Genomic DNA, 26,667 nt, shown 5'->3' on the forward strand with positions numbered 1-26,667 from the left:
CACACACACACACACACACACACACACACACACACACGCGCGCACACACCCTGCCACGCCCCCCACCGGCCCCTACTCTTCCCAAAGCAGGAATGCCAGCCCGGGAGCCTTAGTGGCTGAGGAGAAGTTAAGCTGTGTCAAGGCGACTAGAGCCCGGGGGGGGGGGGGGGGGGGGGGGGGGGGGGGGGGGTGCGATTCACCATCTAAATAGCTGCTGTCGCTGGTGGCTGCCGGGCCCCAGCAGCTGCCAGAACTTGGGCTCTGATCTGGTCAGAAACTTCTCCATCCGGGGCCCTTTCCCCATCCTGTGCCTCTCACAGCGAGCTCTGTGTACCTCGTCTGCTCCCACTCAACTCTGTCCCCGCCAGGGGGGACCCCCTTGACTCCCGAAGGCCCTGCTTCCTCCTGGGGGAGACAGGTATCCCCAGATTCTCCCACTCCTTCCCGTGTTGACGCCATGCAGCAGATATCCCAGAGGAAAGCTGGCCTTCCTTGCAGGCACGGAGCCCTGAGTGGACTCCAGCCAGGAGGCGGAAGGGCTGCTGAGTGTCTACGCTGTCCCCACAGGGAACGGCTCCACCACATTCTGGAAACATTCTGAAACGCGGTGGACTGCGTGCAGCTGGCAGCGCCAGTAGGAAGGGACCTGGTCCCAGGGAGGGGACCCCGCCCTGCCCACGATGTGTGACTCTGTACAGCGCCAGAAACACTGCCAGCAAGCCCTCTCCCTCCGACTGGGGCTCTGCTCTCGGGGCGGGGCGGGGGTGCGGTCCCGGGCCCCGTGGCCCAGGCGGGAGACAGGGGACCACCTGATGACCACGATGATGCCGTCGAAGATGTTGTAGGGGTTCCGGATGTAGCCCAGCGGGCCGCAGGCCAGCAGCTTCAGCAGCATCTCCAGGGCGAACACACTGGTGAACACGATGTTGCTGATCTCCAGGGCGTTGGTCAGCTCGTCAGGCTGCGGGCAGTGGGGAGGCCGTCACGCCCCACCCACGGCTCCCACCCCTTGGAGGCAGGAGGGCTCCCTGCCCCCAAGAATCCGAGCATGGGTTCAACCACACTGGTGCAGCGGCTTGGAAGCAACCCGACTGGCTGCCCTCTGGAGGAGGAAGCGGAACCCAGCCTGCCTGGCCCTCCCACCCTGACCATCTCCGGCTCCCCTAGGCCCTGCCACCATGTCTGAGACCGGAGCAAATGGAGGCCACGGGGACGTGGGGGCACCAGCTCCAGGGTAGGCATGGGGGACCTGCCTTGCATCTGCTTCCCTGGTGTCTGGGGGCCTTGCATACCCCTTCTTGCTGGCAGGAGGTTCCAGAGGTCTTCTTACTGGGGACCTGCTGACTCATCTGTGTGTGTGCCTGAGCCAATGTATATGTTCCCACGCATGTGAGCACGCCTGTGCACACACGACACGTGTCTATACACGTGTTCCCCTCTGCACGGGTAGGTCTTACACGTCCACGTGCACTCACGTGACCACACACACCGGCGTGTGCACGTGTCCACGTGGGCAGAGGCTCTTCCTTACCAAGGAGTCCCCTGAAATCTGCTCACGTCCCTGTCCTTGCCTCTCACCCTCCCGAAAAGAGCCTCCCCACACGGGGCCTGCGGAAAGCCACCAATGCTCGGGTTTTCCCTAAATCCTCCAGAACGAGAAAAGCCGTGTAAACCCCTGGAAAAGCCCGAAGGATGGGACACGAAGAACTCCATTTGGTCACCCCGAGTGAACCAGCCTGGTCCCTAGAGAGAACGCCTTCTCCCTGCCAGACCCGGCTGCCGTCCTTCCTGCGGAGGCCCCGGTCCGGGGCGGGGGATGAGGAGGGCTTCCACGACTGCTGGGGGGCCAGACAACCCCACCACGGGCTCCCGGGGGCCATTCTACACTTTGGCCTCCCGTGGCCACGACGAGCATCCCAGCGGGCCTGGCTCACGGAAGGGGAGCCCTGATCTGCGAGAGCTGAGCCCATCCTCAGAAGAGCCACCAGGTGGCCTGGGGAACGCCCTTGGCCTCTGCTAGGTCTGTGGTGCTCTCCGCGGACCCCAGACGGGTAGAAGCTCCACACGGGAGGCACGGCGCGTGTCCGCGCTCACTCGATGAGGACCCAGTCCCAGAAAGGGACAGGAGCGTTTGTCAAGCGACTGAGCAGCCACCGTCCCTGGCCCCGCCCCCACCCTCAGGTGGGCCCGCGGCCACCTGCCTGCTCGTGGTACTCGACGCCCATGCTCAGCGTGTTGGTGAGGATGGCCACCATGATGCCGCGGTTGAAGTACTTGCTGTCCACGATCCGGCGCAGTTTGCCACCGAAGGCGGCCCAGATGCGGCCCGGCCCGCCCTGCTCGCCCGGGGCCGCCCGCCGCCGTGCCCGCTGCCGTGCGCTGCCCTGGCCTGGCGCGTCCGCCGCCGCGGGGGGCCGCATGGGGTCACGGCGGTCCCCGTGCCGCACGTCCTGAGTGAACTCATAGACCCCGTTGCCTTCCGAGCCCCCGCTCTCGGAGTCACTGAGCTCAAAGTCAGGGTCCTCTGGCGCGCTGGCACAGTACGGGCAGCTCTTCAGTTCGCAGGTCAGCGTGCCCGCCTGAGGGCTGGGCAGGGGACAGGGCACGCTCAGGCCCGACAGGCGGCTGGGGGCCCGGCCCAGTCCTGTGGGGGGAAGGACACGGGCCGGGTCAGGCTGCCGGGCCGCCCCTGCGGCGGAGGGCTCCGCGGGGTGAACGGCGCACGCGCGCACGCCCCACGCTCACTCCGCCCACACCCAAGGGTAGGGGCTCGAAGGAGCAGAGCGGCCGATCGGCCCCACAGCCACGCCACCCACGCAAACAGCACGCGAGCCACGGTCTCGGACTTCGCGAGGCGTAATTCATTGCAGCGTCCCGAGCCACTGCTATCTGAACCTCCGTCACTCTGACACAGAAGAGTCACCACAGTCGCCGAGGAGCCGTGACACCGCTCTCCTGTGCCGAGACTCTGGGACCCAGGGCGGGCTTCACCCCGACTTCACCCTGCAGCTTCAACCGCAGCCCACACTCCCGGGAGGCACCCGGCGGCCCTGCCCTGCCTGCTCCGGATGCGCCTTGGCCCCCACCCTGCACGCACCCCCTGGGAAGGCCCTGCAGTCTGCAGGGGACCTGGTGTCCCTCCACCTGCCTGTCCGAGGTGGGTGCCGCGGAGCTCCAGTGGGGAGGGACCGTGTGTCGGGGGACACCCCCGGGCCCTCGGGGGGCTCCGTGATCTCTCCCTCCCTCCCCCTGCCCCAGCACCCCCACCTAGAAGGGGACCAGACACTCTCTTCCAAAGTGGTCAGTCCTAGACACGGGCAGGTGGTCCCTCCTGGGGCCGGGGGGCAAAAGGACACAGGCTTCAGGTTTGACGGGTTCTGTCAGCCTCAAATTCTCATACCCTCGTGGGCAGATGCTTGTGCGGCGCTTGCACTGAAGCTACGTGGGGCTCGCTATAGACCAGGTGCTGTCCCCCTGCCACCGGTCGTGTCACGGCCCAAGGGGCCCGGGGCCCCCCCGGGGAGCACACGGGCAGGGCAGATGTGAGAGTCCCGCCTCCTCTTGGCTCACCGGGCCCCGGTCCCACCTCCTCTCCACAGGCCGGGCCCGGGGTCCTTACCGTGCTCCCCGACCAGATGCTGGATCTTCTCATAGGGATCAGGGCCCCTCAGGCTCAGGGGGCTGTGCTCTCCGGCGCCCGGAGGCCCGCCGGCCCGCTTCCCCTTGGGCCCGAGGCCGGTGCCGCCTCTGTTGCCGCCCACCGACGAGGGCAGGATGGTGGGGTAGTTCATGGCCCCCAGCCCCGTGGCCAGCTTGAGGCCGGCGGCGGCCGCGGCCGCGGTGTGTGCCACCCGGGCCCTCTCCTGCGGCCCCTCCACGTGGCAGTCCGCGTGGTACACGCTGTGCACTGACTCGGCATCGGGGGGCCCGCGGCCCGGCGAGGGCGGCGACGGCAGCGCTCCGGCCCGCACCAGCCTGGTGTCCTCGGGGCCGGGCCGGCGCGGGCTGCCGTGGCTGAAATGGTAGTGGTGGTGGTGGTGGTGGTGGTGGTGGTAGACCAGGTGGTGGACGGAGGCCGCGTGCCTGCCCGCGCGCCGCGGCCGGCGCCCGGGACCCTGGCCGTGCAGGGCGCCGCCGGGGTCCACCTTCTTGCGCCAACGGCTCTGCCAGCGGGCGTACAGGCGCAGGCCGCGCCTCTTGACCTTGCGGCAGACGTGGCCCACGTACTTGAGCAGCTCCTCGTAGCAGCTGCCGGGCTCCGAGAAGCTGGCCAGCGTGCTGTCGTTGGACAGGTAGCGTGCGCGCTGCTCCCGCATCAGCTGGTTCTCCCGCTGCTTGGTCTCCGAGAACTGCGTGGCGATCACCACCAGGCACAGGTTGATCATGAAGAAGGAGCCCACCTGCAGCAGGCGGGCGGGGGTGAGCCTCCTGTGGCCCGGCTGCCGACCCAGGCCGTGGGGGAGGGGGTCGTGGGCTGTCGGGGTCGGGCGGGGCGCCCCTACGACAGAGACCGAGCCCCGGGGGGAGACGCCGGAGAGCCACCGCACGGTGGCCGAGGACCCAGCTGTGAGTGAGGCTGGTGGGAGCGCCCCCGGATGGGTGGGGTCCTTGCTGATGCGACGCCGAGCCCCAGCACCCACCGCGGGCTGCACGGACCCTTGCCCCCATCTGCGCGCATGTGGAGGACACGGCGGCTGGCGGGGTGGGAGAGACCCCCCCCTTCCCGTCACCTGCACGGCTCGCCCCCTTCCCCACTCGGTCTGATCCCGACGAGACCCTCTCGACCGTGGCCACCGCCCGCCTCTCCAGGGCGGACCTCTCCAAACCCCTCAGCTTCACTCCCTCCGTGGCAGAGTCACCACGCGATGCTCTCCTCCGCTCACACTTGTGGTCAGAAACGAGGCAGGGCGTCTGCCTGTCTCTGTGCACAGCAGGGTCTTCACAGACCCTGCCCCGGACACCACGATGTCTGGAGGCCCATCTCCACCGTAGGGAGCTGTGCCTGGTGGGGCCCCTACGCTCCAGAGAGCCATGCCTTTGGGGCAACCTGTTCTGCGGAGAGCTGTGTCCGGAGGCTCGTGAACACCGTGGAGGGCCGTGACCCCAAGACACGGTCCGGAGTCTTCTGCAGCCTCCAGATGGGACCTGGCCGTGAGAGGGCCTGACGAGGCCTCCCGGAGGTGGGCTTTCTCCTCTGACCACCCCCCGCCGGGAGCTCAGCGGAAGCCCCCGGCCCTAGCACGGGCAGCCCTGGGTCTCTTTTGCTCTGGCCCGCCCTGCAGCTCGCCTAGTGCAGGGTCCCCGAGGGAGTCAGCAGAGGCTGGGATGGCGCAGCCTGGGGACGTGGCGACGTCCACCGAGAGGGGAATTGAGGGGTCTGCGGTCAGCTGTCACGACACAAGGGCACCTCCACCCGCTAGCGCTGGCGGCCACAGACATCCTGCCCAGCCCCCAGGACTCGCCCCGTCGCCCGCACTCACGATGATGAGCAAAATGAAGTAGATGAAGTTGTAGAAAGAGTGGGCGTCCATGACGTAGTACATGATGTCCACCCAGCCCTCCAGCGTGATCACCTGGGGGGGCAGGCGGCTGCACACACGGATGGCCCTGGGAGGGTGGCAGGGGCCTCCTCGCCTGCGTCCCCTCGGGGCCCACCGTGGGGCTGGTAGGGCAAGTGAACCGACCCCCCGGGGCCCCCCCACGCTCGGTGCACCCCCTCGATGGGGAAACTGAGGCCCAGGCCCTCAGCCGCAGAGCCGGGACCCACCTGGAAAATGGCGATCCAGGCGTAGCCGATGTTGTCGAAGTTGATGGCGCCGTTGTGGGGGTTGGAGCCGCCCGAGCGGCACACGTTGTAGTACTGGTTCCAGTTGATGCAGGCGTTGCGGCCCGCGCCAGCCACGCCCTCGGCCTGCGGCTGCCCGTAGGCCTCCCAGCCCAGCGTGCACTCCACGCGCAGCTCACGGCGGCTGGGGATGTGCGAGCACTTCTGCATGCCGTTGTCCCGGCGCGAGGAGCATATAAAGGGATTCTCCTCGCCCTCCTCTGTCTGGTAGTACGGCCGCAGGAAGGTGAGGTTGTTGTTCCTGCGGGCGGGTGGGAGGCGCAGAGGCAGAGAGGGAGACGGAGAGATGCGGAGAGATGGGGAGAGATGGGGAGAGAGAGGCCAAGATACACAGGAACACACGCAGAGACAGACACAGAGAGGGAAAGACACAGAGAAGCAAAAAAACAGTGAAAGACAGAATTGGGAAACACGAAGGCAGCGAAAGAAAACAGGCGGACAGAAACAGTGAAACACGAGCGAATTAACAGAAAAACAAAACCACACCTAAAAACAAAGAAACCGGAACCCCAACCAGAAATAGTCTAGAAAGGGCGCATCCTTAGAGCTTACGGCTGGAGAGGGAGAACCCTTCTGGGGGTGGAGCATCGGGTGCTAGACTGGAGGCAGACTGGGGGCAGAGCACTATCCTAGGCTGGGGGAGGAGCCTGCTGGGGGTGGAGCATCTGGGGCTGGGCTGGAAGGGGAGGAGGCTTCTGGGGGCAGAGCATCAGGGGGCCGGGCAGGAGTGGCAGGAGTCTGCTGGGTGAGGAGCATTGTCCTGGGCTGGGGAAGGAGCCTGCTGGGGGCAGAGCATCTGGGGCTGGGCTGGAAGGGGAGGAGCCTGCTGGGGGCGGAGTCTTATCCTGGGCTGGGGGCGGGGCATTGCCCTGGGCTGGGGGAGGAGCCTTCTGGGGATGGAGCATCAGGTGTCAGGCAGGCGGGGGAGGAGCCTGCTGGGGGCGGAGCATCTGGGGCTGGGCTGGAAGGGGAGGAGCCTGCTGGGGCAGAGCATTGTCCTGGGCTGGGGAGGAGCCTGCTGGGGGCGGAGCACTTGGGGCTGGGCTGGAAGGGGAGGAGCCTGCTGGGGGCGGAGCACTTGGGGCTGGGCTGGAAGGGGAGGAGCCTGCTGGGGGCGGAGCACTCGGGGCTGGGCTGGAAGGGGAGGAGCCTGCTGGGGGTGCACAACCCACAAGAGCCCTTAGGGCCACCCACCTGGCAAAGGTGCTGTCCAGGAAGCAGCGGTTGCGAAGCAGACCAGCCCAGAGCTGTACGCCCACGATGCCGAAGATGAAGAAGACAAAGAAACAGAGCAGAAGGACGTTCCCGAGCATGGGCAGCGTGTCCAGCAGCAGCGTGACCAGGATCCGCATGCCTGCAGGTGGCAAAGAAACAAGTCAGCAGGGCGGTGCTCTCCTGGGGTTCCTCTAGGCGCCCGCCCCTCCTGTGGGCCCTGCACCCTCCAGCTGTTCATACATGGGTATCAGCGACTCGGGGTGGGGGGAACCTGCACCGTGTCCCTACACATTCAGCGGGCGAGACACAAGGATCCCTGTGGATCAGACCTACATAAAGGACAGCAGGGCTGTGGGCCTAGGTCTCGAGGCTGATGGGTTCCCCCCACTCCTCCTGAATGACTGCCAGAGCCCCAGGGGCCCCCAGCAGCTCAGGCTTTGGGCTGCCTCCAGCCCTCGGGAGCCTGGGGTCTTGCAATGGGGACAGGGCTGGGAGCATTTCTTTCCGTGCTCTGCGGGAACCATGCAGAAGTGGGCCCTGCGCTGGAGGGAGGTGGGGGGGCCGCACGGACACCCAGGGCGTGTGGTGGTTTTTCCAGAGAGAGTTTCGAAGCCCTTGTTGCCTGGGTGCTGGGGGCTGTGAGAGGGTAAGTTAATTAATCCAGTCACCCAAGCCCTGTGTGCCCTCTACTCACCTGCACCTGTCCCCTCCCAGACCTGAACAAGGGTAAGACAAGCAAGGGCCGAGGCTCAGGCAGCAAACAGCACCCTCGGTCAGGGGGTGGGGGAGGGGGCAGGTGCCGAGGCCTCAGAGCAGCACCTGTGAAGTGGCAAATGGCCAAACTGGCACCTGGGGTCACAGGGGCTGAACCACAGCCAGGAATGGCACGGAAGTTTCAGAAGTGGCGGGGAGGAATATTTTTTTAATTTTTTTTTTTAACATTTATTTACTTTTGAAAGACAGAGAGAGAGAGAGAGCACAAGCAGGGGAGGGGCAGAGAGAGAAGGAGACACAGAACCTGAAGCAGGCTCCACGCTCCGAGCCACCAGCACAGACCCCGACGCGGGGCTCGAACTCGCGGACCGCACGATCATGACCTGAGCCGAAGTCGGCCACTCAACCGACTGAGCCACCCAGGCGCCCCAAAGGGGAGGAAGATTTGTGAGGGACACGCAGCCAGACATGAACTGGCTCAAAGGGCCACAGATGTGATCCAGGGATCAGAGTGGACCCCAGGAAGCCAGTGAGATGCAACTCCGCCTAGGGGAGGTGCGCAGTTTGGGACAGGGAAATGTCCCCAGAGGGAGGCCAGGCTGCTGGGGGCAATTCTGGACACTGCAGACATTTAACCTGAAAAGTGAGTTCTGCAGAAATGGGCCGTGTTGTGGCTTCCCTGCTCTCAAAGGTGGGCCCAGGTGAGCAGACTGCGCGGTGGGTGCCAGGCACCGAGCTGAGAGCCACGCACACCAGCTCCCCTCACGCTCACAGCCACCTGGGGGGGGGGTACCACTAGTGTCCTGCTGTTACAGTGGGGAAAACCGAGGCTCAGGGAGGTCAGTACCTTTCCCAGGCTCACACAGCACCTGAGCCCCACCTGACCCCTGAGGACAGAGCCAGCTGGGCAGGCGGGAAAAAGACCCAGGGGTCCCCCAGCACAGCACAACTCCGTGACACCTGCCCTCTGGTGGAGCTGACGGGCCCGTGGCAGGGTGGGTACTGGTCCCTGGCGGGGGGGGGGGGGGCACACCCTTCGGGGGGCTGTGGGACAGGCCTGGGTGCCAAGGCCGCCAGGACTCAGGCCTCCCTGCTGGAGAGGTTGTGTGCACACGGTACGCGCAGACCCATGCACACACACGTACGCACACGCCTTACGTGGTACCGTGGGCACTGCCCTCCTGCCCAGGGAGAGGAACGGCTGAATTCAGACGCGACACCGGAAAAGACTCAAACCATTCCCCCGCATGGGCAGATGACCTGTGTAAGGGCGGGCCGCTTTCCAAACAAGCACCCACGTGACTTCCCGGAAGCTTCTCTACGCTGCCCTGAAGCACCAGATGCCTCTGGCGGAGACAGGACCTGAGAGTCAGTGGCACGCGCCAGATGACAAAGCCACCAGGGCCTGCACAGCCCCCAGTGTGACCCAAATGGGCAGATGAGAAGCCCGAGGCCCAGAGCGTCCGGTCACCCCGCCGCACTGTGGGGAGCCAGGACCCCACACTGCCTGCCTGTCACACCCCAACATGGTCCAGGAGGGCTCTGTCCTCCCCAAAAGGGGCAAATCCGCCAGGGCCCTCCTCCCCCAGGACGAGGGTCTGTGCTGGGGCCAGAGAGTCCAGAAGCAGGCGGTGTGCCCGAGGGGACCCTTGAGAGCTGTCAGTAAGGCCGGTAGGACGCCCAGTCCTGTCCCACGGAGGGGTCACTTACTGGGCACACGGTTGATGGCGCGGAGGGGCCGCAACACACGCACCGTCCGGATGGCGGAGAGGCTCACGTTGTGTCCGTCCAGGGAGTACTCCATCATGCTGGTGGAGGGGCAGCGGGACACAGGGGCTCAGGGGGTGCCCACAGCCCCGGGGGGCAGAGGTGAGCACAGCCCTTCTCCAGGGCCAGGAGGCCCAGGGCAGGTGACCACACGTTGGGGGCCCAGTCCCTGAGCTGTACGCCGAGCCTCCCTGGGTCACCACTGGGGCCCTTTACCGCTCACCCCATCTGCCTGTCCTGCCACCCCCACTGCCAGCACAGGGAGCCCCCCAGGACCCACGTCCCGCTCCCTGGCAGAGGCTCCCCACCCTCAGCCTCCTCCCAGATTAGGCTTTGCTGGGGGCCCCTGCAGAGGGCACCGCCCATCCCCCTTCCTGGTGGGCCCCAGGGGCTCCCAGCCAGGCTCGGTCAGGCACTGGCGCCACCGCGGGACAGCCCTAGCTTTGGGGGCCAGGGGGTCCATACCCCGCCATGACGATGAAGAAATCCAGCCTGTTCCACGTGTCGCCCAGGTAGCACTTCTGCCCGAACAGCCCCAGGGCGACCATCTTGATGATCATCTCCACGGCAAAGAAGGCGAAGATGAAGTCGTCGAAGGCCTGGTGGGAGGCGGGGCCTGAAAGGCGGGGCCTGGGAGGCGGGGCCTGCACCCCCCCCCCCCCCCCCCCCCGCACCCAGGGGCTGCCCCCGCACGCCCGCACCCGGGGATGCACCACGGGCCCACCTCCAGGATGCTGCAGCGCTCCGACCGGCACTCGACGTCCTCGCAGGGCCGGAACATTCCCAGGGTCACGCAGTTGAGCATGATGACCAGCATGCTGACGTGCTCGAACCACGTGCGGCAGGCGGTCGAGTTAAGGGTGGACGCTGGAGGCTGAGACGGCCGCGGGGCAGCAGGGCAGGGGGCGGCGGCACCCCGACGGCCGCCACGGTGCCTACAGGCACGTCACGGGCTGAGCCCTCAACAGCCCCCGCGCCCACCCCGTCGGCCGGGCCTCAAGGGGCAGAGCCCTGGCGCTGGCCACTGTGCGCAGTGACCGCTGCATCCCCGCGTGGGCCACTGCTGCCACCCCCGCGCTGTGGATGACGGCTGCGGCCCCTCTGCCAGGCTCTCCCCCCCCAGCTCGGGTGTTCCAGAGTGAGGCCACACACTCGGTGCCCAGCCGGGACACCAACACATGCTGCAGACGCACACGAACCATGAGGGGGACTCCACGCTAACCCCCACGTGATGCCAGCAGGCGCGGGGTGCCCTGACCACAGCAGCTGGGATGACGGACGCGGGCTTTAGCTCAGCTCGGGGACTGCGCGTGGAGGACCCACAGCCCTCCTGTGCGCCTGGATGGATGGGGGCTAGGGAGGCCACCCCAAGCGGCCTGCAGCGACCGGCCACCTCCAAGAGTGTCCTGCTGGCAGGAGAGCGTCCAGGTGGCGTGGGGGCCTCGGGAGCTGGGTCAGCAGCCACCCCCAGGTACTCTGCACCTCGGCCACCCAGACCCGCGAGAACTCCCGGGCATTCCCAGAGCAGCCACCAGGTGGCGCTGGGGCCCCACGCAGGCTGCACAGTGGCCTGGCCCACCGTAGCTGTCTCTGCGAAGGGGTGCATCCCTACACCCAGCCCAGCTGGATCCCCAGGAACTCAGGGAGCTCTGTGTGAGGCATGGGGAGAGAGCCAGGCAGCACGGGGGACGGGGGCTCCACGCAAACCCTGTGGACGCACGCACGCAGTCCTCGTGGCCGGGAGGGCTTGGCGGTACTCTGTGCACCGCCTCCCCCCCCCCCCCCACCACGTCATCCCCACCGCACGAATCCCTGGACCCACCTCTGAGGTGGGCTTTCTGTGGGGCTGCCTAAGCCGGAGAACAAAGGGAGGAGAGCCATGGCCTAGGTGCCCAGAACCTGGGGCACGGTGGGGATAAGGCCTGGGGAGCTGAATGGGGTCAGAAACACAGGGCATAAAGGAGACTCCTCTGCAGGGGCTGGAAGCAGCCCGGGCCCTCGTCTCCCCCAGCCTCCTGGGCAGGGGCAGAGCCAGCAGGGCACAGTGCAGGGGCAAGAGCGGGTCAGGGCCAGCAGGGCACAGTCCGGCGCGGTGCCAGGCCACCAGGGTAATTATGTTCCCGCCGAGAGCGCCATAATTACAGTTAATGGGTTCAGCAGTAACAAGTGTTTCTGCTGTGGTCTAGCTGCAGAAAAACAGAAATCAGCTTCCTGCTAAGGCGGCACCCTGGCCCCCAAGCCCCATGATGGGTTGTCCGGGGAGGACAGGCGGACACCCTGGGGGGTTGGGGGGGGGGTTCAGACAGCTGGGCTAATGGCAGCACCGAATATCCAGGGTGCACCTACTGTGCATAAGCCTGGATCCATCTGGGGATCTTGGGGACCCCCTGCACAGATTGGGTCCCATGCTGTCACGGCGTGCTGAGGCTGCACATGGGCGCTGGTCCTCTCCACCACCCAGGCACCACTCTGCTGCCTCCCGACCCCTCTGTCCCTCCACTGCTGCGGTAATAGCTCTGTGGAGAGCTCACGCGTGGATAGGACGTGTGTGTGTGTGTGTGTGTGTGTGTGTCATGAAGACACAGCTGTGGTCAGTGACACAGAATGGCTCAGCAGACCGGCCTGCAGGGAGACAAAGCCCCACATCCCCACCAGGCACAGCAGGTGGCTCTGGGCAGGCGACAGTGAGATGGCTTGAGGGAGTGCATCCCACCCCACCCCTCCTCCCTGACCCAGGTAGACCCTGGGTCTTGCAGGTGCACGCCCCGCCCCCACCTGGCAGGGAGGCAGCATACACGAGCCTGGGGCCCCCAATGTGCGTGTGCAGCCACCCGTGCAGGTGTGGGGACTGTCTGCCTCTTTGGAACCTGGAACCCCCTCTCTCTGTCCCAGCACCCCAAGCTCTCCCAGGCTGGACTGCCTCCCCCACCAGGGAATCCTGTTTCTCCAGCCTGCTGCCTGACTTCTCCCAGGCTTGCGCCAGTGCTCACTCAAGATCCCCCTGGAGACCCCCCTGTAGGAACATCCAAACCAGGGAAGGTGTCCTCAATGAGGTGATGAATGTGCATGGTGGCCCTGCACCTGGCCCAGAACAAACCCACCGGCTACCCCCAAGCCCCCAATCAGCACTGCCACAGCCACTCCCGCCAAGCTGTGGTGTGGCCCCTGTTCTGGACTCTGGGGCACAGGGCCAGGCAGGGAATGAAGGGGTAGGTCCAGGCATCTCCTGGCCTGGGGGACTCTTGCAGGGGACCTGATCTAGACCCTGGAGCTGGTGTCAGGCAAAGCGGAGGACATCTACCCTCAACACTGGGCAGGAGGCAGACTATTCAGGCCAGGAGCTGGGAAGGGCCCTCACTCCCCAGGAGGAGACACAAACCAGGCCCCCAGGAACTTGAAAAGACAGCTCTCCTGGGGGCCCCTGAGCTGGGGTCCTACCTCCCCTGTTCTTCCCAAACTGCTGGCAAGCCATGCCCGCCCATCCGCTTCAGGTTCCTCCTGACGGTGCTGCTCCTGTGGGCCTTGGCCCGCCTGCCCCACCCATGAGGCATGTCCTGGGGCTCAAGACCCCTCAGGCAGGAGTCTGGGTACCCATCCTGGAGGGCATGAACACAGGTTCATCCAAGAAGTGGGACACTATCAGCGTGTGTGTGTGTCTGTGTGTGCGCGCGCGCGCGTGTGTGTGAGGCTGGGATAACCACGCCGGTCAGCATGGCTCCAGCACCTGGAAAGTTCTCCATCCATCACTGAGATCGCTCGCCCTTGTGGGGCTACTATGCTAGTGATACAGCCTCTATAGCCTCTGCCTCTCTCCCCCACAACCCCAAACACACACCTGGGAGGGAAGCGATCCTAGGGTCGTGCACCGGGGCCCCGAGACTTTTTCTCGGTCCATGTAAAGGAAGGTGCACAGGAGCGTGTGTGGTCCTCACAGGCAGCACAGGTCCTGTGGACAGCCAGGAGGCTCCCCGAGACAGGGGTCACAGGGCTGAATCAGCCCCCCACATCAGCAAGGCCACCTTCCTCCCCCATCACACCTTAGTGGGTAGCTGAGGACAGGCAGTGCCACCCAGCTACCCATCCAGAGCCCAGTGACTTCTGGAGACTTAATTACACAGATGGGTCTTCTGGATTTTAATTAAAAATCCTTTAGGTTTGGAACCAACTTCTGCAAATTAGAGTCAATTTCCACCAGGGGTCCAAGGAAGCCAAGCTGATGCGCAAGCAGGAGGAGGCAGCCACTCCTGCGTAGGGAGGGGCCCACGGTGCTGCCCAGGGCCTGGCCACAGAGGCTCCGGGGGCTTGAGTCCAAAGCTGAACGAGATGGTCTCGCCCACAGGATCCCAGAGCCAGCAAGGCTCTGTCTGGCCAGCAGTGAGCCCTCTGACCTACACTCTTTTGAGCGCCCTGATCCCAGGGCCTCCCTCAGGGCTGGAGACCCCACCAGCGGCGGGGACAGGGGTCCTGTCTGTTGGGAGACCCCTCAGGCGCCATGCCCACGCTGTGAGCCCCACACTCCGCACTCAGAGCCCTTCCAGTATATTCTGCCCAGCCTGGCCTGACACCAGCCTTTCATACCTCCCCGCTCCCCTTCAGGCCTTTGCTGAACCAAGGCTGCACCACCTCCCCACTTCTGGCAGCCACGCCACGGCTGGCCCCCCACCCCTGGTGGGTGTGGAGGAGGGGCCCAGTCCTGTCCTGAGGCTCTCGGTGCCAACTTCCTGACCTCTCCGACCATGGCTCCAATGCACCCCACACAGACACCCCAACGCGAGGCCGCAGTGGCGAGGAGGTGGTGGCCGCTGTCCGTGGTGCTGAAGCGGCCCTGACGGGGCTTGCTCAGGGCTGGGCCACTTGCTGGACAGCCCGAGGGATGCTGCTCGCCTGAGGGACTGAGGCTTTGCTGAGAACCGCTCCGTCAACCCACCCTTCCTCATTCTCAGACTCCCAGCTGGTTAAGAAAAGCACACCAAGAGAGGCTTCGAAGATGGCACTGGCCTGTGAGCCCCATCTCCTCCTGTCCCCGGGCGTGGGCACTGGGTGGGAATGTCCCAGAAGCGGGGGTGACCCCAACAGGGCTGGAAGCCAGAAGGGGCTCATGGCCACTCAGCCCCCCACTTTCACTGCCAACAGGGACCCTGACAGTCCGTGACACTGCCCCTCCCGAGTGACCGTGGTTTCTAGGGTCCCGGAACCAGGTGGAGTTCCCCGCAGACGCCTGCATGGCACGGGGCAGTGTGGTCCAAAGGGTGGTCCTGGACCCCCGAGCCAAAGCCTCATTGTTAACATGCAGCTCCCCACGGCCACCCAGCTGGCTCAAGGCCCCCAGACCCAGGGGGTGGGCCATTTCTCCCCCTGCCCAGCTCTGAGCCAGAGGACGAGAGCCTGACGCCGACAATACCACTGCTTGCCCCTCCTCTTTTCTGAGCCTCGGCTTCCCCCCACCCCCATACGATGGGAGTGTGGCAGCTATATTTCAGGGGCTGAGGGAAGCACCCAGATTCCTTACCTTCTGTGGGAGCATCCAGCAGGCTCCATGTCCCCCCTACCCTCCCTCATCCTGAGAATGCCACTTCAGCTCCCCTGGCCGGCCCCACACACGAGGAGGGAGGGGATGTGGTGTTTTCACCAGAGGGACAGGGACAGGGGGCTGGACACCCCTCACTGAGAGACACACACCAACGGGCAACACAGCAGCTGGAGGGGCCCCTCCGCAGGGCATGTGGGGACCAGGCCCTGATCCCACAGGCTGGGCTCCCTGAGGGGCTGTCAGGAGATCACGCGGATAGATCTGCAAAGCTCTGTCTCCGGAAGATGAGAAAGCCCCGTGCAGGCCAGCCCCGCCCACCGCCCTCCAGAGCAATCTGCTCAGCCAGCTAAGCTCCATTAGACCAAATCCACGACAGCTTGGCGTGAGTGTCCTCGTGTCTGGGGGGAGGGGGTGGGGAGGGGGGGGCGGCGGGGCAGGAGCAGCAGGAAGCAGGGGGCCCAGGGTGGGGTGGGCCAGAGACCCCTCCTCACCATGGCCTCAGCCAGGTCAGGTCCCCCGTCTGCCTGTCTGGGACCCACAGCAGCCGCCCCCGCAGCCGAGAGGAGGCCTTGGGCCGTTGTGATCCCCCGTACACGGGGAGTGCTCAGCCCAGACCCCCACGCGAGGCCCTCAGACACCAGCCTCGGACCCCGATGGGCCTTCAGTCTTCCTGGGTAGTGTGGACAAGTGGCCTGCACGGGCACATGGGGCGTAGGGGTCAGCTCAGCCAGTCCAGGGGCTCCACAGGTGCACACGCCTGCCCCAGACACACAGCGGCCGATGGAGGTCCCACATGCTGGGCCAAGGGCCCCACTCCGGTTGGACCGCTGATGGGGGCAAGCCCTTCCCAGCCCTGGGGGAGGTGGTGTGGGGCCTTCCGTGCCGCTGTGCACACAGGGCCTGCCGCCCCCGCCCCCCAGCCTTCATTCTCCTGAGCATTCAAGCTTGCTTTTCCATTTTGCTCCAGGAGAAGAGCGTATGTTTATTCATGGGGGAGAAAGCCCATCCTACAAGGGAAAACAATTCTGGGCCACTGACAGCAGACGTCTACTGTACCCCACACGGCTGAGTGGGTGGCTGCAGACAGAACAGCTGTGGGGCCGGAAGAAACACCCCACGCAGGCCCGAGCCAGCCGCAGACCAGACCCTGGGGCCCCGTGGGCAGCACGGGAGACCCCAAGAACCAGCCCACGTCTCAGTCACGGTGCGGCCTTCCCCGAGTCCAGCCCCTCCCGGGCGCTCCTCCCACACACCGACCGAGAGCCGGGCGGTTCCTGGGAACCAGTGAGGCTGCGGGCCCGGCGAGCCAGGAAGCATCACGTGGGGCCCCTGAACATCAGACCGTGTCCACGGACAGGGTGCGAGGCTGCAGCGGGGCCGCCGGCACTGGCGCAGAAACACATCCTGAGCAGACGGAGACCACCGTTCGTGAAAACAGCCACCATGTGGAGGCTCGCTCCTCTAGGACGTGGCTTGACACACGTGTACGAGAAGACACGGGAAAGTTCCGGCAGAAACCCTCACGGGGTGGGAGTGAGACAGGGTCCAGGCCGAGGCCGGGCCGACGGGGCTGGCAGGAGTCGAGAGGCCACTTTTGCTGCCCCCTACCCACCCCCACCCCGTGCCCTCTCGGCCCCCCGGTTCAGTCTGTGTGATTATGCATCTTGCGTGTTCTTACCGGAGACACACGCGTGATGGGGCTTCCCCGACGCTTCCCCGCGGCCCCCATTCCTCTGCACCACTCGTGGACACCATCTCCAGCCCTCCACGCGGGGCGGGCAAGACGGACAAGGGCTGAGCTTGGCGTCAGGAGACGTGCCCTCTGGAGACGGCCAGTTCCACGCGGAGCGTAGATGGCTGCTGGCAGCACCACGGACCCCATGTGGGTGCAGCTCCCACCCAGGCGCACCCCAGTTCCTCAGACCATCAGGTCACACACGGCTCGGCACACCCCAGAGAGAGGAGGGCCCTCTGACAGACACGCACGGGCTCACGGCTGCCCACGGGAGGAAACAACCCAAACGTCCACTAACGCACGCGTGCGCGGATAAACAAGGCGTGGCCCATCCGTACAGTGACACATCCCTCTGGCCGAGAAGAGGGGCGGAACCTCCACACCTGCTACCACGTGGGTGAATGGCGCGGGTGGGGCGCTCGGGGACAGAAGCCAACGGAAGAGGACGAGGGCTGCGGGATCTGGTTCCAGGACCCGTGTTGCCTGTGTCCACAACAGGCAAATGTGGACAGACCATGGACTAGTGGCTGCCAGGGGCTGGGGGAGGGGGGCAGAGAGTGAGAGCTAGTGGGGACAGGTTCCCTGTGGGGTGATGGAATGTTCTGGAACTAGGAAGAGCGGGAGCTTGCACCGCACCGTTAACACAATGAACTCCCCAGGACGTGTGCGTTTCACCTCAGTGACTGAAACACACAGAGTACTGGGGATTCTTTTTGACCACTCCATCTTGCTGGAGCCTCCAACCTGTCCTTGCTGTCCCTCAAATCCAGGCAGAGACTCAGGACCGGCACCTGGGCGGGCATGGAGGGACCCTCCCCCCCGGCTCCTCCGCCACGCGGCCTCCCTCCCTGCAGGGTACAGCAACCCCCCAGCTCTGCGCAGATGGGCTCCCCAGCACTCCAGGGTCCTCCTGGTGGCTTCCCATCGTGGGTCCAGCTGCCCGTGGGGATAGCATCCGATGACGCCTCCCAGAACTCACAGAGGACCAGGGTAGTCGGGCCCCTGGGACCCTTCAAAGGCAGAAGAGGAGCTCCAAGTAGGGTACTAAGGCAAAGCCACTTGCCATCCGCCCTGGGCTGATGTAGCCCAAGGACACCCTTGACCCTCAAAAACCCAGCCTGGCCACCCCTGGTCCCGGCAGGGTCCAGGGCTCCAGCCCCACACCACAGGGCCTCAGCAGGTCCACACCTGTGCACCTGCTAATGAAGCCCAAAGCCCGTGGGGACTCAGGCCTGGCGGGAGCTGTAGGCAGGGGTCTGCTCCCTGGTCTCAGGGGTTCTGGCAGGACCCCTGCCCTTGGGGGACCCTGGTCTCCTGGGACCGACTTCTTCTCTGAAGCCCTGAAGGCCCCCTTGCTCAGCAGGTGTGGAGCAGAGACCTTTGGGGGTCCCGCCTGCACCCTATGGTGTGAACCACGCTGTGGTGGTCATCCGTGTTCCTGCCGCCAGCATCCACCTTGTCGTCGGTGGGTCCCCCAAAGTCTTATCGCTTCTGCCCCAGCCTGGGGGGTCAGGCACCACCTGAAGGGAGAGCACGCCCCCACCCAAACCCCGGGCAGATGTACCTTCCCTGGTTCCTGGTGACGATTATTCCATAAACACTCCTGCTTAATTAACTAGCGACGAATCAACTGATTAAGGCTTCAGCCGCCATGACGGGGCCCAGCCCAGGGTGCGACGTTCAACTGCAGATTAGGGGGCCTCGGGGCAGTGGCACTGAACAGGAATGCGGGTGTGTCCAGGCTGGGCTCGCACACGCTGGGCCCCCAGGGAACATCTCGGTCATCTCAGCAGTGCTTGGGCTCAGCCGCTCAGACCTCTGCTGCACAGGCCCAGCACCCCTCACCAGGACTGACTGGTGCGGTGAGCGATGAAGCCGGTGTGGCCGAGACCTGTGGAGGACGGGGGGGGGGGGGGGGGAGGGGGGGGGGCCTGATGCTCTGGACAAAGCCAGCTACCCGGCACCTGCCACCATGCCAGGGTGCCTCGTCTAACAGCTGTGGGAACGGACGATGCCCACGGGGCTCCTGGAGGAGGGCCTCTGTGCCACCAACCCTGACGCCCACAGGGGCACAGGCCCCGTGCTCCAGTCTCACATGGGGGACTCTCTGAGGAGGGAGAAGCAGCCACTCCAGATCTCACCATGAAGGAAGTTTCTCTCCCGCCTGAGGTTGTTGCCATGACAACAGGCTGCTGAAAAGGTAAGGAGGGGGCTCTGGGAAGGGCCCCCCCCAGCTCACTCCCTCCAACAGCCCCTGGTCTCCAGCCTCCCCACCCACCCCTTAGGCCACCACCGCAGAATTTTAAGTGGGGGAAGGGGGTGGGGTCCCGAAGATTCTGTCAGCGTCTGGGAAGAAGGGGACGATGAGGGGAGGGCCTGGGGGCTCAGGCCAGGTGCGCCTGCAGGCAGACTATTTCGAAGTCAGAGACACGGTGGCCTTCTCAGTCTGTCCCCACCACACACGTCCACGCTGCACAGCAAGGGCCCTGGTTCCCTGTGGCCAACTCCCATTCACGCAACCCGTGGGGACACAGGACCCCTGCCCCAGCCAACCACACGTGCCCTGGGGAACCACAGGTCTGCCGGCCCATCAAGAACTCCCTGGACGTGGCTCACCCAGCACCTTGGCGACAGGATCTGCCACAGCCACTGTGGGGGCAGCGGTACCCGCCCCCCGAATCTCACATGGGCCCTGCCAGCCTCTGTGCCCGCCTGTCCCCTGGCCTCTCCCAAATGGTTCCTCTGCTCGGAGCCCCAGGCCCCTGCTGCTTCCCCTCCGGCCAGACTCAGGCTGCAAGGAGCCCTCCTCCCCACTCCGTCCCCATCCCCGTCCGCTCGCCCGTCCCTAGGCCGGTGTGACTCATGCTCACTGGGCTCCGGCTGGGGTGGGGAGCCAGCTGTTTGCTCTGGGCCTGCGGCTCAGGGTCACGCGGGGGGAGTTCTGGGGGGCCGGGCCATTCCCGGGAGATCGCCTCCCCTGGGAAGACAAGAGGCTGTATGTAGGCCCCCTCCCCATAGGAGCCGGCCACCCACCCCGGCCACCCACCCCGTGATAGGAGCTCATCACCCCACCCGTGCACACCTCTGGCCACTGGAACATTCTTTCTCTGTTCTGAGAGCTTCTCCCTGTACCGGTGGCCCTGGACACTTCCGGAGCTGTGCTCTGGGACTCGCCAGGAAGCCAGCTCTGACCCAGCAATGAACCCCCTTCCCTAACCCCTGGGCACGCCTGCCCCCGCGAAGCCCAGGGCATCCAGGGCTGAGGCCCACGTCCTGCCCAGCAGAGCCCAGTGCCTGGTTCTGTTCTGAGCAGTTCGTGGCACCGACGCCCCTGCTGCCGGCCTAATTTCTGAGCTCATCTGGGCACCGTGTTGTCCTCGCCCTAGCGGCGTCCACACCCATCTGCCGCAGAAGCAGCCCCCTGGACCCCGGCCGAGTAGGGCCCAGGGCAGCCAGACCCTGGCAAGAGACCTAGCCTGTGCCCGTGGCGTGCCTGTGCGCTGAGCACTGGAGACCAGCGTCTGGGCATGCGTGTGTCTGCTCAGGTGCGTGGACTACCCATTCCTGTGTGCTGGGCATGCCCCACACACGTGCATCGGAGCAGAAGAGGTGCGGGCAGGCTAACACGATCGGACACGTACAGCCGAGCTCACCTTGCCAGGAGGGGGGTTGGAGGTTGGCTTTTCTCCGGAAGAGCGAGCGCCCCCACCCCAGACAAAGCGAAACGCTCATTTACACAAACATCCTGGAGCCCGAGCACATGCCCACAGCTCCCTCTAATTGTGCACAATTTTAAAGACCATGCTAATTAGGAAGCGCGCTAATGTCTCTGCTTAGCTCTTAATAAGGAGCTTGATTTCGGATTTTTTCAAGGCATAATTGAGTGGAAAAGCACCCCGTCTCCACTTCCAATTATCATCCCGCAGGAAGCCTGACTGTGCTGGCCACGGACCCTCATGGAGACCCTGCCAGCCACTTGGTGGCGGCATGTGAGAGTGAGTTGGAGGCCCACAGCCCCCCTCCCAGGCCATTTTCCCGTCTGAAAGGGGAGCTAGCCCCCAGCTCTGTTCCTTTCCTCAATCTCAAGCTCTCCTGATGGATCTCCACGTCACAGCTCTGGCTCGGTTCCTGCTGGAGCAGCTGAGGGCTTGAACACTCCTAGGACCCAGCCATCCCTTCGGGCTGGCTTTGTCCTGGATGCAGAAGGCGGGTGGACTGGCCTTGCCACGTGAAGCCTCCTTCCCAGCGAGGCTCCTCTGCGCAGGCTGGGGCCCCCTGCAGGGGGCTGTGCATGACACCCCCCACCCCCCGACCCTGGAAGGGAAAGGCGTGGGTGGGGGGGCACAGAGCCAGGAGGGCCCCCGGGGAGGAGGACAGACCGCCCATGGGGACAGGGCTCCGGGGCCTGCTCTGGGCAGGAATTCTCCGGGCCAGAAATAACTGCCTCGGCACCAGTGCGCAGCTGCCCGAGGCCCGAATTAGCGACCCCGGGGGACTGGACGCTCCTTCCCTGGGAACTTGGCCTGGGGAACGCGCCTACCCCACCCCCAGCCGGCAGGCCACCGGAGAGCACGGCCCCAGGGTGTGTAGGGGCTGAAGGCAGCTCCCTCCGGCAAGAGCGCCGGGCCACACCTCAGCAGTGACCAACCCCGGAGGCCGGGAGCCCGCGGGTGGGGCCTGGCTTCCCCAGCTCTGCCCCACGGAGGGCAGGGCCAACCCCTCACGGTCTCATAAACACCCGACACATGCAGTGACCACGGTGGGAACACGCATCACGTGCAGGTATACGTCTCTGCACACATGGGAGCCTGGCAAAGGGGCCCCCGCAGCAGGACTGTCCCCACGGCCCTGCCCACGCCAGCCGGCCCCTCCCTGAAAACCCCAGCCTCCCCCAGGCGTGGCCTGGCAACTGGGCATTAAGAAGGAAGGGCAGGGGGCGCCTGGGGGGCTCAGTCTGTTGGGCATCTGACTCGATGTCGGCTCTGGTCACCATCTCACGGTTGGTGGGATTGAGCCCCGTGTCAGGCTCTGCGCTGACTGCAAGGAACATGCTCGGGAGTCTCTGTCTCCCGCCCTCTGTCCCTCTCCCGCTGTGCGCTCGCGCGCTCTCTCTCTCTCTCTCTCTCAAAATAAACAAACGTTAAAAAAAAAGGAAAAGGTGCTCCTCCATGGCACCCCCCCCCACCAACAGCTGGGCAGCCAAGGCCTCCTTCTGGGGGGGCTGGAACAGGGGAAGGGCCCCCAGACCTCCCACTCGAGGTCAGGGACCAAGTCCAGCCCCCACCCACAGACACGACACACCCTCTCCAAGGGCCCACAGGGCACCTTCCCCAACGTGCTGGTAGCCAAGAGCCCCCAGGCACAGGACAGCTGGGGGGCCTGCAGGGCACGGGGGTTTTTAAGTCCCTGGCAGATTTAGGAAGTAGCCCGCCAGCAGGAGGGCTGAAGCGGGGACAGCCGCGGAGGCCACCCACTCTCCTGAGCCGGTCGCCCACTCAGTGATTCCTCCGCCACCACTACCGGGCGTCCCCGTCAAGCCGGGACCCCTCGCACGGCACCGGTCCCACTGGACGGGGCCTGCCTTCTCGTCAGGGGCCCGGGGCTGCCCAGAGGAGGATGTTTGGGCAGAGCCCCAGGCTCGGGGGCTGGAGGCCCCAGGACCGGGAGCAGGATCTGGAACCAGGACCGTGGTCCTGAGAACCCCGCCAGGACGCGGACTCCCATGGTGATCAACCACCCGCCGTGGGAATCGTCCCTGAGCGGGGCAGAGGCTCAGGCTGGCCACTGGCCAGAGCCCACGACAGAGACCCAGGCGGGCCCTCCGCTCTGACTCCTGGAGAGAACCCGGGGTTGGGGCTCCTGGGGTAGGAGTCACGAACATGTGCTCCCCACACAGACCTCTAGGGGCCCCTGTAGCCCCTGGTAGGGACACACCTGGTGGCAGACTGCCTTCCCAGAGCCTGGCCCGGAGTTCAAATCCTGCCTCTGGAAGCAGCCCGAGCTTGGTTCCTCCCCCAAGGGCACCAACAGTCCAGAACCCACCCGCAGGGCAGCCAGAGGGACCCCCCCGAAAAGGCTCACCCTGGGCGAAGGGGCAGGAGTCCATGGACTCTGACGCCTTGTTTCACGGTGGACCCCAGAACCCAGGGACAAGAAAGCTCCTGGTCAGACAATAAGGTCAAGGCCCAGTGGGGTCGCCCGTCTTAACCGGGCCACCTCTTCTGGAGCTTGGAGAGCCCCCTGCGCCCAAGCAGACCTCCCAAATGTGCTGCTCAGCCAAGCATAAGACTGCGGGCCCCAAGCCCTCAGGAAGGCCCAGGCAGCCCCCCCTTACTCCTCACAGAGAGCCACTCCCCCAGCCCCTCAGCCCGGCACCGGACCCCAGAGGCCCTCTGGCCACGGAGGCTGGGGTGCTAGGCCTCGGGCCTCAGCCCTGGCCCTCCGCCCACCGCGTTATTAATAGCGGTGACATTTAAAAAGGATGGCCCAGAACCTCAGAGTGCAGATTTCAAAGTGAAACCAGCTGAACTTGAGCTCAGCACCCGGTGCTGCCGCCATGCCTCCAGAGACCCCTGCCGACCCCTGCCCATCGCCTGGCCCTGACATTTCCACACTGCCGTCACCGCCGGCGTCCTCACAGAGCCCGCCCCAAGCCCAGGGCCGACGTCCCTTTGAGCTTGGAGGAATGGACAGAGCACAGCACGGTTCTGGCCGCGGCGGAGGGTCACGGACATTCACCTCAAGTAAGAAGTCACGTTCCAGCCTGGGCCGAGGGGAGGGCAGGACGCGCTCATTTGAATTGTCCTGGAGTCAAGGTGCAAAGTGTCCCCGGTGCCAGGCCATAGCCAGCTTCCTTGCTCAGCCCCCAGCGATGGGCCATTCACTCCCACGCTAGACCTGCCCAGCCCCGTCCCCCTGGCCCTCCTAGGGGCTGAACTGTGTCCCCTCCAAATTCCTATGTTGCAGCCCTAATCCCTAGGGCCTCAGGAACGTGCCCGCATTTGGAGACAGGGCATTTTAAAGAGACGACTTATGTAAAATGGGGCCATGCAGGTGGGTCCTAATCCTACCCGACTGGGGTCTTTACAAGAGCGGCTCAGGACGGACACGAACACAGGGACAGCCACGAGAGGACACGGGGACGGGTCAGCCACTGCACGCCGAGAGAGGTCTCGGGAGGAGCAGGCCTGCCACGCCCGGATCGCAGACAAACTTCTGCTGCCGGAACCACACGATCAGTGGTCACTGGTAGTCACTACAGAAGCGCTGAGCGCACAAACCCAAGTCCCCAGGCGCTGTCACTTACCTGGGGGAACTTCCCTGTCCCCTTGGCCGGTCCTGGCTCACCCTGCAGCTGACCCCGATGCCCCGGCCCCACCAAGCTCCAGAAATCGGAGTGAAGAGACTTGGGGAGTGGCATTGGGGATCCTGCTGGCCAGACAGACGAGGCAGTCGGGACAGTTCAGTTTCTGAGCTCTTTGGCCCCATCTGTCCCGAGGGGTGGGGGAGGGGCCCCAGCAGCAGCCAGGTTCTGCCACGATGGGTGTGGTACAAAGGGCTCCCGGGGACCAAGGAGGACCACCGGGGACCAAGCTCGTCACCACTTCCCAGAGGAAGACCCAGCAGCCCAGGTCGTGCACAGAGAGGCAGGCTCCCCGAGCTGCCCGAGGGCACAGATGGCTGGCCCGCAGCTCCCTACGGACAGGACCCCCCAGACCCAAGCCCCCCGCGCCAGGCGGGCTGCACGCAGAGATGGGCTCCGAAAAGCCACCGGGGTAGGCAGGCGGGGACAGGTGCCCCATCGCCCTACGGGCCAGGCCCGGGTGATTCTGAAATGTCAGTGGCGGTCCTTGGCACGACACGGGAGGGACACGTTCCCACGGGTGATGCCAGCTCCCAGTCAGGCAGCCATGAGAGTTCCGTGCAGCGGCACACGGGACGCCAACAGCCAGGGCGGCGGCGGCACAAATATTTCAAACAGCACGGCGTTGATGCTTCAAGGGCTGAAATTCTTTAAGTCGAGAGCCCCGCTGTGCCGTTAAGCCGGCCAACCTGCAGGAAGTCAAGGACACCGCACACAGAGACTGCTGAACGAGACGCACCCACGTGACTGGAAAGGAGGCTCGGGGGGCCAGGGGCCCGGCCACAAGGGCACCACCCCCTTAGAAGGACACCAGGATGTCCCCGAGGCACGGCAGCCCCGGGCCAGCTGCGGACAAGGACCGGGGGCAGAGCCCAGGCGGCCAGGGGTGGTGATGGGGGGGGAGCTGGTGGGAGACGGGGGCCCAGATGCTGCTGACACAGGTGCGTGTCAGCGGGGCCCGCCTGGCTGATGTGACCGCCTGGGTCTAGTCCTGACGGGCCCCCACCTGCAGCACACCATCGGCTTTCTGCCTCGGGAACGCTCCTATACGTCCCTCAAAATCCAAAGCAAGGGCCCATCCTCCAGGAAGGAGAGGCCTCCTCTCTGCCTCACTGAGCACCTACTGTGTGTTAGGGACTACTCCGGGTCCTGGACGCGGGAGGAGACGAGGGCCAGGAGGAGTAGTAAATGCGGTGGGCACAGGCCCACTGGGGGGGGAGTGGTCCTCCGGGGCCTCCTCAGGGCACATGGTGCTCACGCCTCACGGAGGAACAATCTCAGGACACCTCTGCACTCACAGCAGGAAATCGCACCCTCAGCAGGCTCTAGTCACATGTGGCTTGGGCTCACATCTGCACACACGGCAGGCTCTCATTCAGCGGACCCCACCTCAGCTTCTGCACGCGTCCCCGGTGCCCCGAGACCCAACCCCCCCCCCCCCCCCCCCCCCCCACGCAGCAGACGGCCCGGCTGGGCCTGCCCACCTGCCCCAGCCGCAGGCCGGCCCTGGGGAGTCTCGCGGCCGAGCTGCGTGCCACTCGGCCCAGCCTGGCTCCCCTCCAGCCGCCCGAGTCAGAGCTGACCCCCTAATAACTCGATCCATTATGTCGGAGCAGAGTTCCTGGAAACCAGCAGGAAGGGGAAGGCTTCTGTGAATCATCTGAGCCGTTTCTTTTAAACCAACAACAGGGCGCCTCTCCCCTCCCCGTTGGCTGCTGCTGCCCCTTGCCGGGAGGCGGTGGGCGACCCGCTGGGTGGGGGCCGCAAGCAAGGCTGGACCCCAGCAGCCCGGGAGGAACCGGGTCATCCCTTCCAGAGCGCGGGGCCCCACCCCTCCCCCTCTGAGGCCTGGCCGAGCTCCTCCCACCCCGAGGTCAGCCTGCCTGGGGACTGGGGCCGCCCGCCAGTGGCAGTATCTGCATGATGGCACCTGCCCCCCACCCCCCTCCAGGAGACAGATGGTGGAGAAATCAAGGGTGGGCCCCAGGAGCAGGGGCCTGCCGGTGGCTGCAGGGCCCAGAGCGACCCACCCAGACTCATGGGCCCAACAGCCCGCTGCTGGGATGAACAGACGGGCCTGCCCCTGGTCCGGGCGGTGGTCAGGCCCCTGGGAACGCCGTCCACGTTCGCAAGGACGCCCGGGGACCACCACTGTTCCAGGCGGGTGGGGGTCCTGATCACACCCACCCCCATCCCCCGGGGGAGCAGGGCTCCTGACCGAACCCCACAGCAGCAGGAAGGAGCCCGGACTCCGCCGTGGAAGCGGGCAGTCGAGACTCACCAAACGGTGCAACGCTCTCTTCCCGCTAAAGCTCTGTGCTGTCACAAAAGAAACGCTACGTTAACACGTAACGGGTTTTTACCGTTCTACAAGGATTCTTACGTGAGGACTTTCAGATCTGTCGCTTCTGAATCCCAGGAAAGCGAATAAGGAGGCCACGCGCAGCACAGAGGCTCCTGGGCCGGTCCATCCGCAGACCCCGCGGTTTGGGACCTCC

General features: G+C 65.4%; 1 protein-coding gene and 1 long non-coding RNA gene across 5 annotated transcripts in view; both read right to left on the reverse strand.

Annotated features, from left to right (window-relative positions):
• CACNA1H (calcium voltage-gated channel subunit alpha1 H) overlaps window positions 1-26,667 on the reverse strand; it is a 61,983-nt gene that overhangs the window by 16,412 nt on the left and 18,904 nt on the right. For 3 of the 4 annotated variants that reach the window (XM_045459852.1, XM_045459848.1, XM_045459849.1), the window contains 9 exons: window positions 10,266-10,377; window positions 10,007-10,140; window positions 9,485-9,582; window positions 7,040-7,199; window positions 5,768-6,086; window positions 5,481-5,573; window positions 3,620-4,400; window positions 2,202-2,644; window positions 810-961 (listed from right to left, as the gene is read on the reverse strand). In XM_045459852.1, the coding sequence (XP_045315808.1) occupies window positions 810-961; window positions 2,202-2,644; window positions 3,620-4,400; window positions 5,481-5,573; window positions 5,768-6,086; window positions 7,040-7,199; window positions 9,485-9,582; window positions 10,007-10,140; window positions 10,266-10,377 (2,292 nt within the window). The remainder of the gene's footprint in view (window positions 1-809; window positions 962-2,201; window positions 2,645-3,619; window positions 4,401-5,480; window positions 5,574-5,767; window positions 6,087-7,039; window positions 7,200-9,484; window positions 9,583-10,006; window positions 10,141-10,265; window positions 10,378-26,667) is intronic. The other variant, XM_045459850.1, reaches the window with a different exon arrangement.
• On the reverse strand, window positions 13,661-21,826 carry LOC123588715. The gene is made up of 2 exons (XR_006707986.1): window positions 15,051-21,826; window positions 13,661-14,492 (listed from the first exon to the last, which is right to left on the reverse strand). It is a non-coding gene; the product is annotated as an uncharacterized LOC123588715 (long non-coding RNA).

The sequence above is a fragment of the Leopardus geoffroyi genome, chromosome E3 (assembly GCF_018350155.1).
Source record: "Leopardus geoffroyi isolate Oge1 chromosome E3, O.geoffroyi_Oge1_pat1.0, whole genome shotgun sequence".
Classification (NCBI taxonomy): domain Eukaryota; kingdom Metazoa; phylum Chordata; class Mammalia; order Carnivora; family Felidae; genus Leopardus; species Leopardus geoffroyi.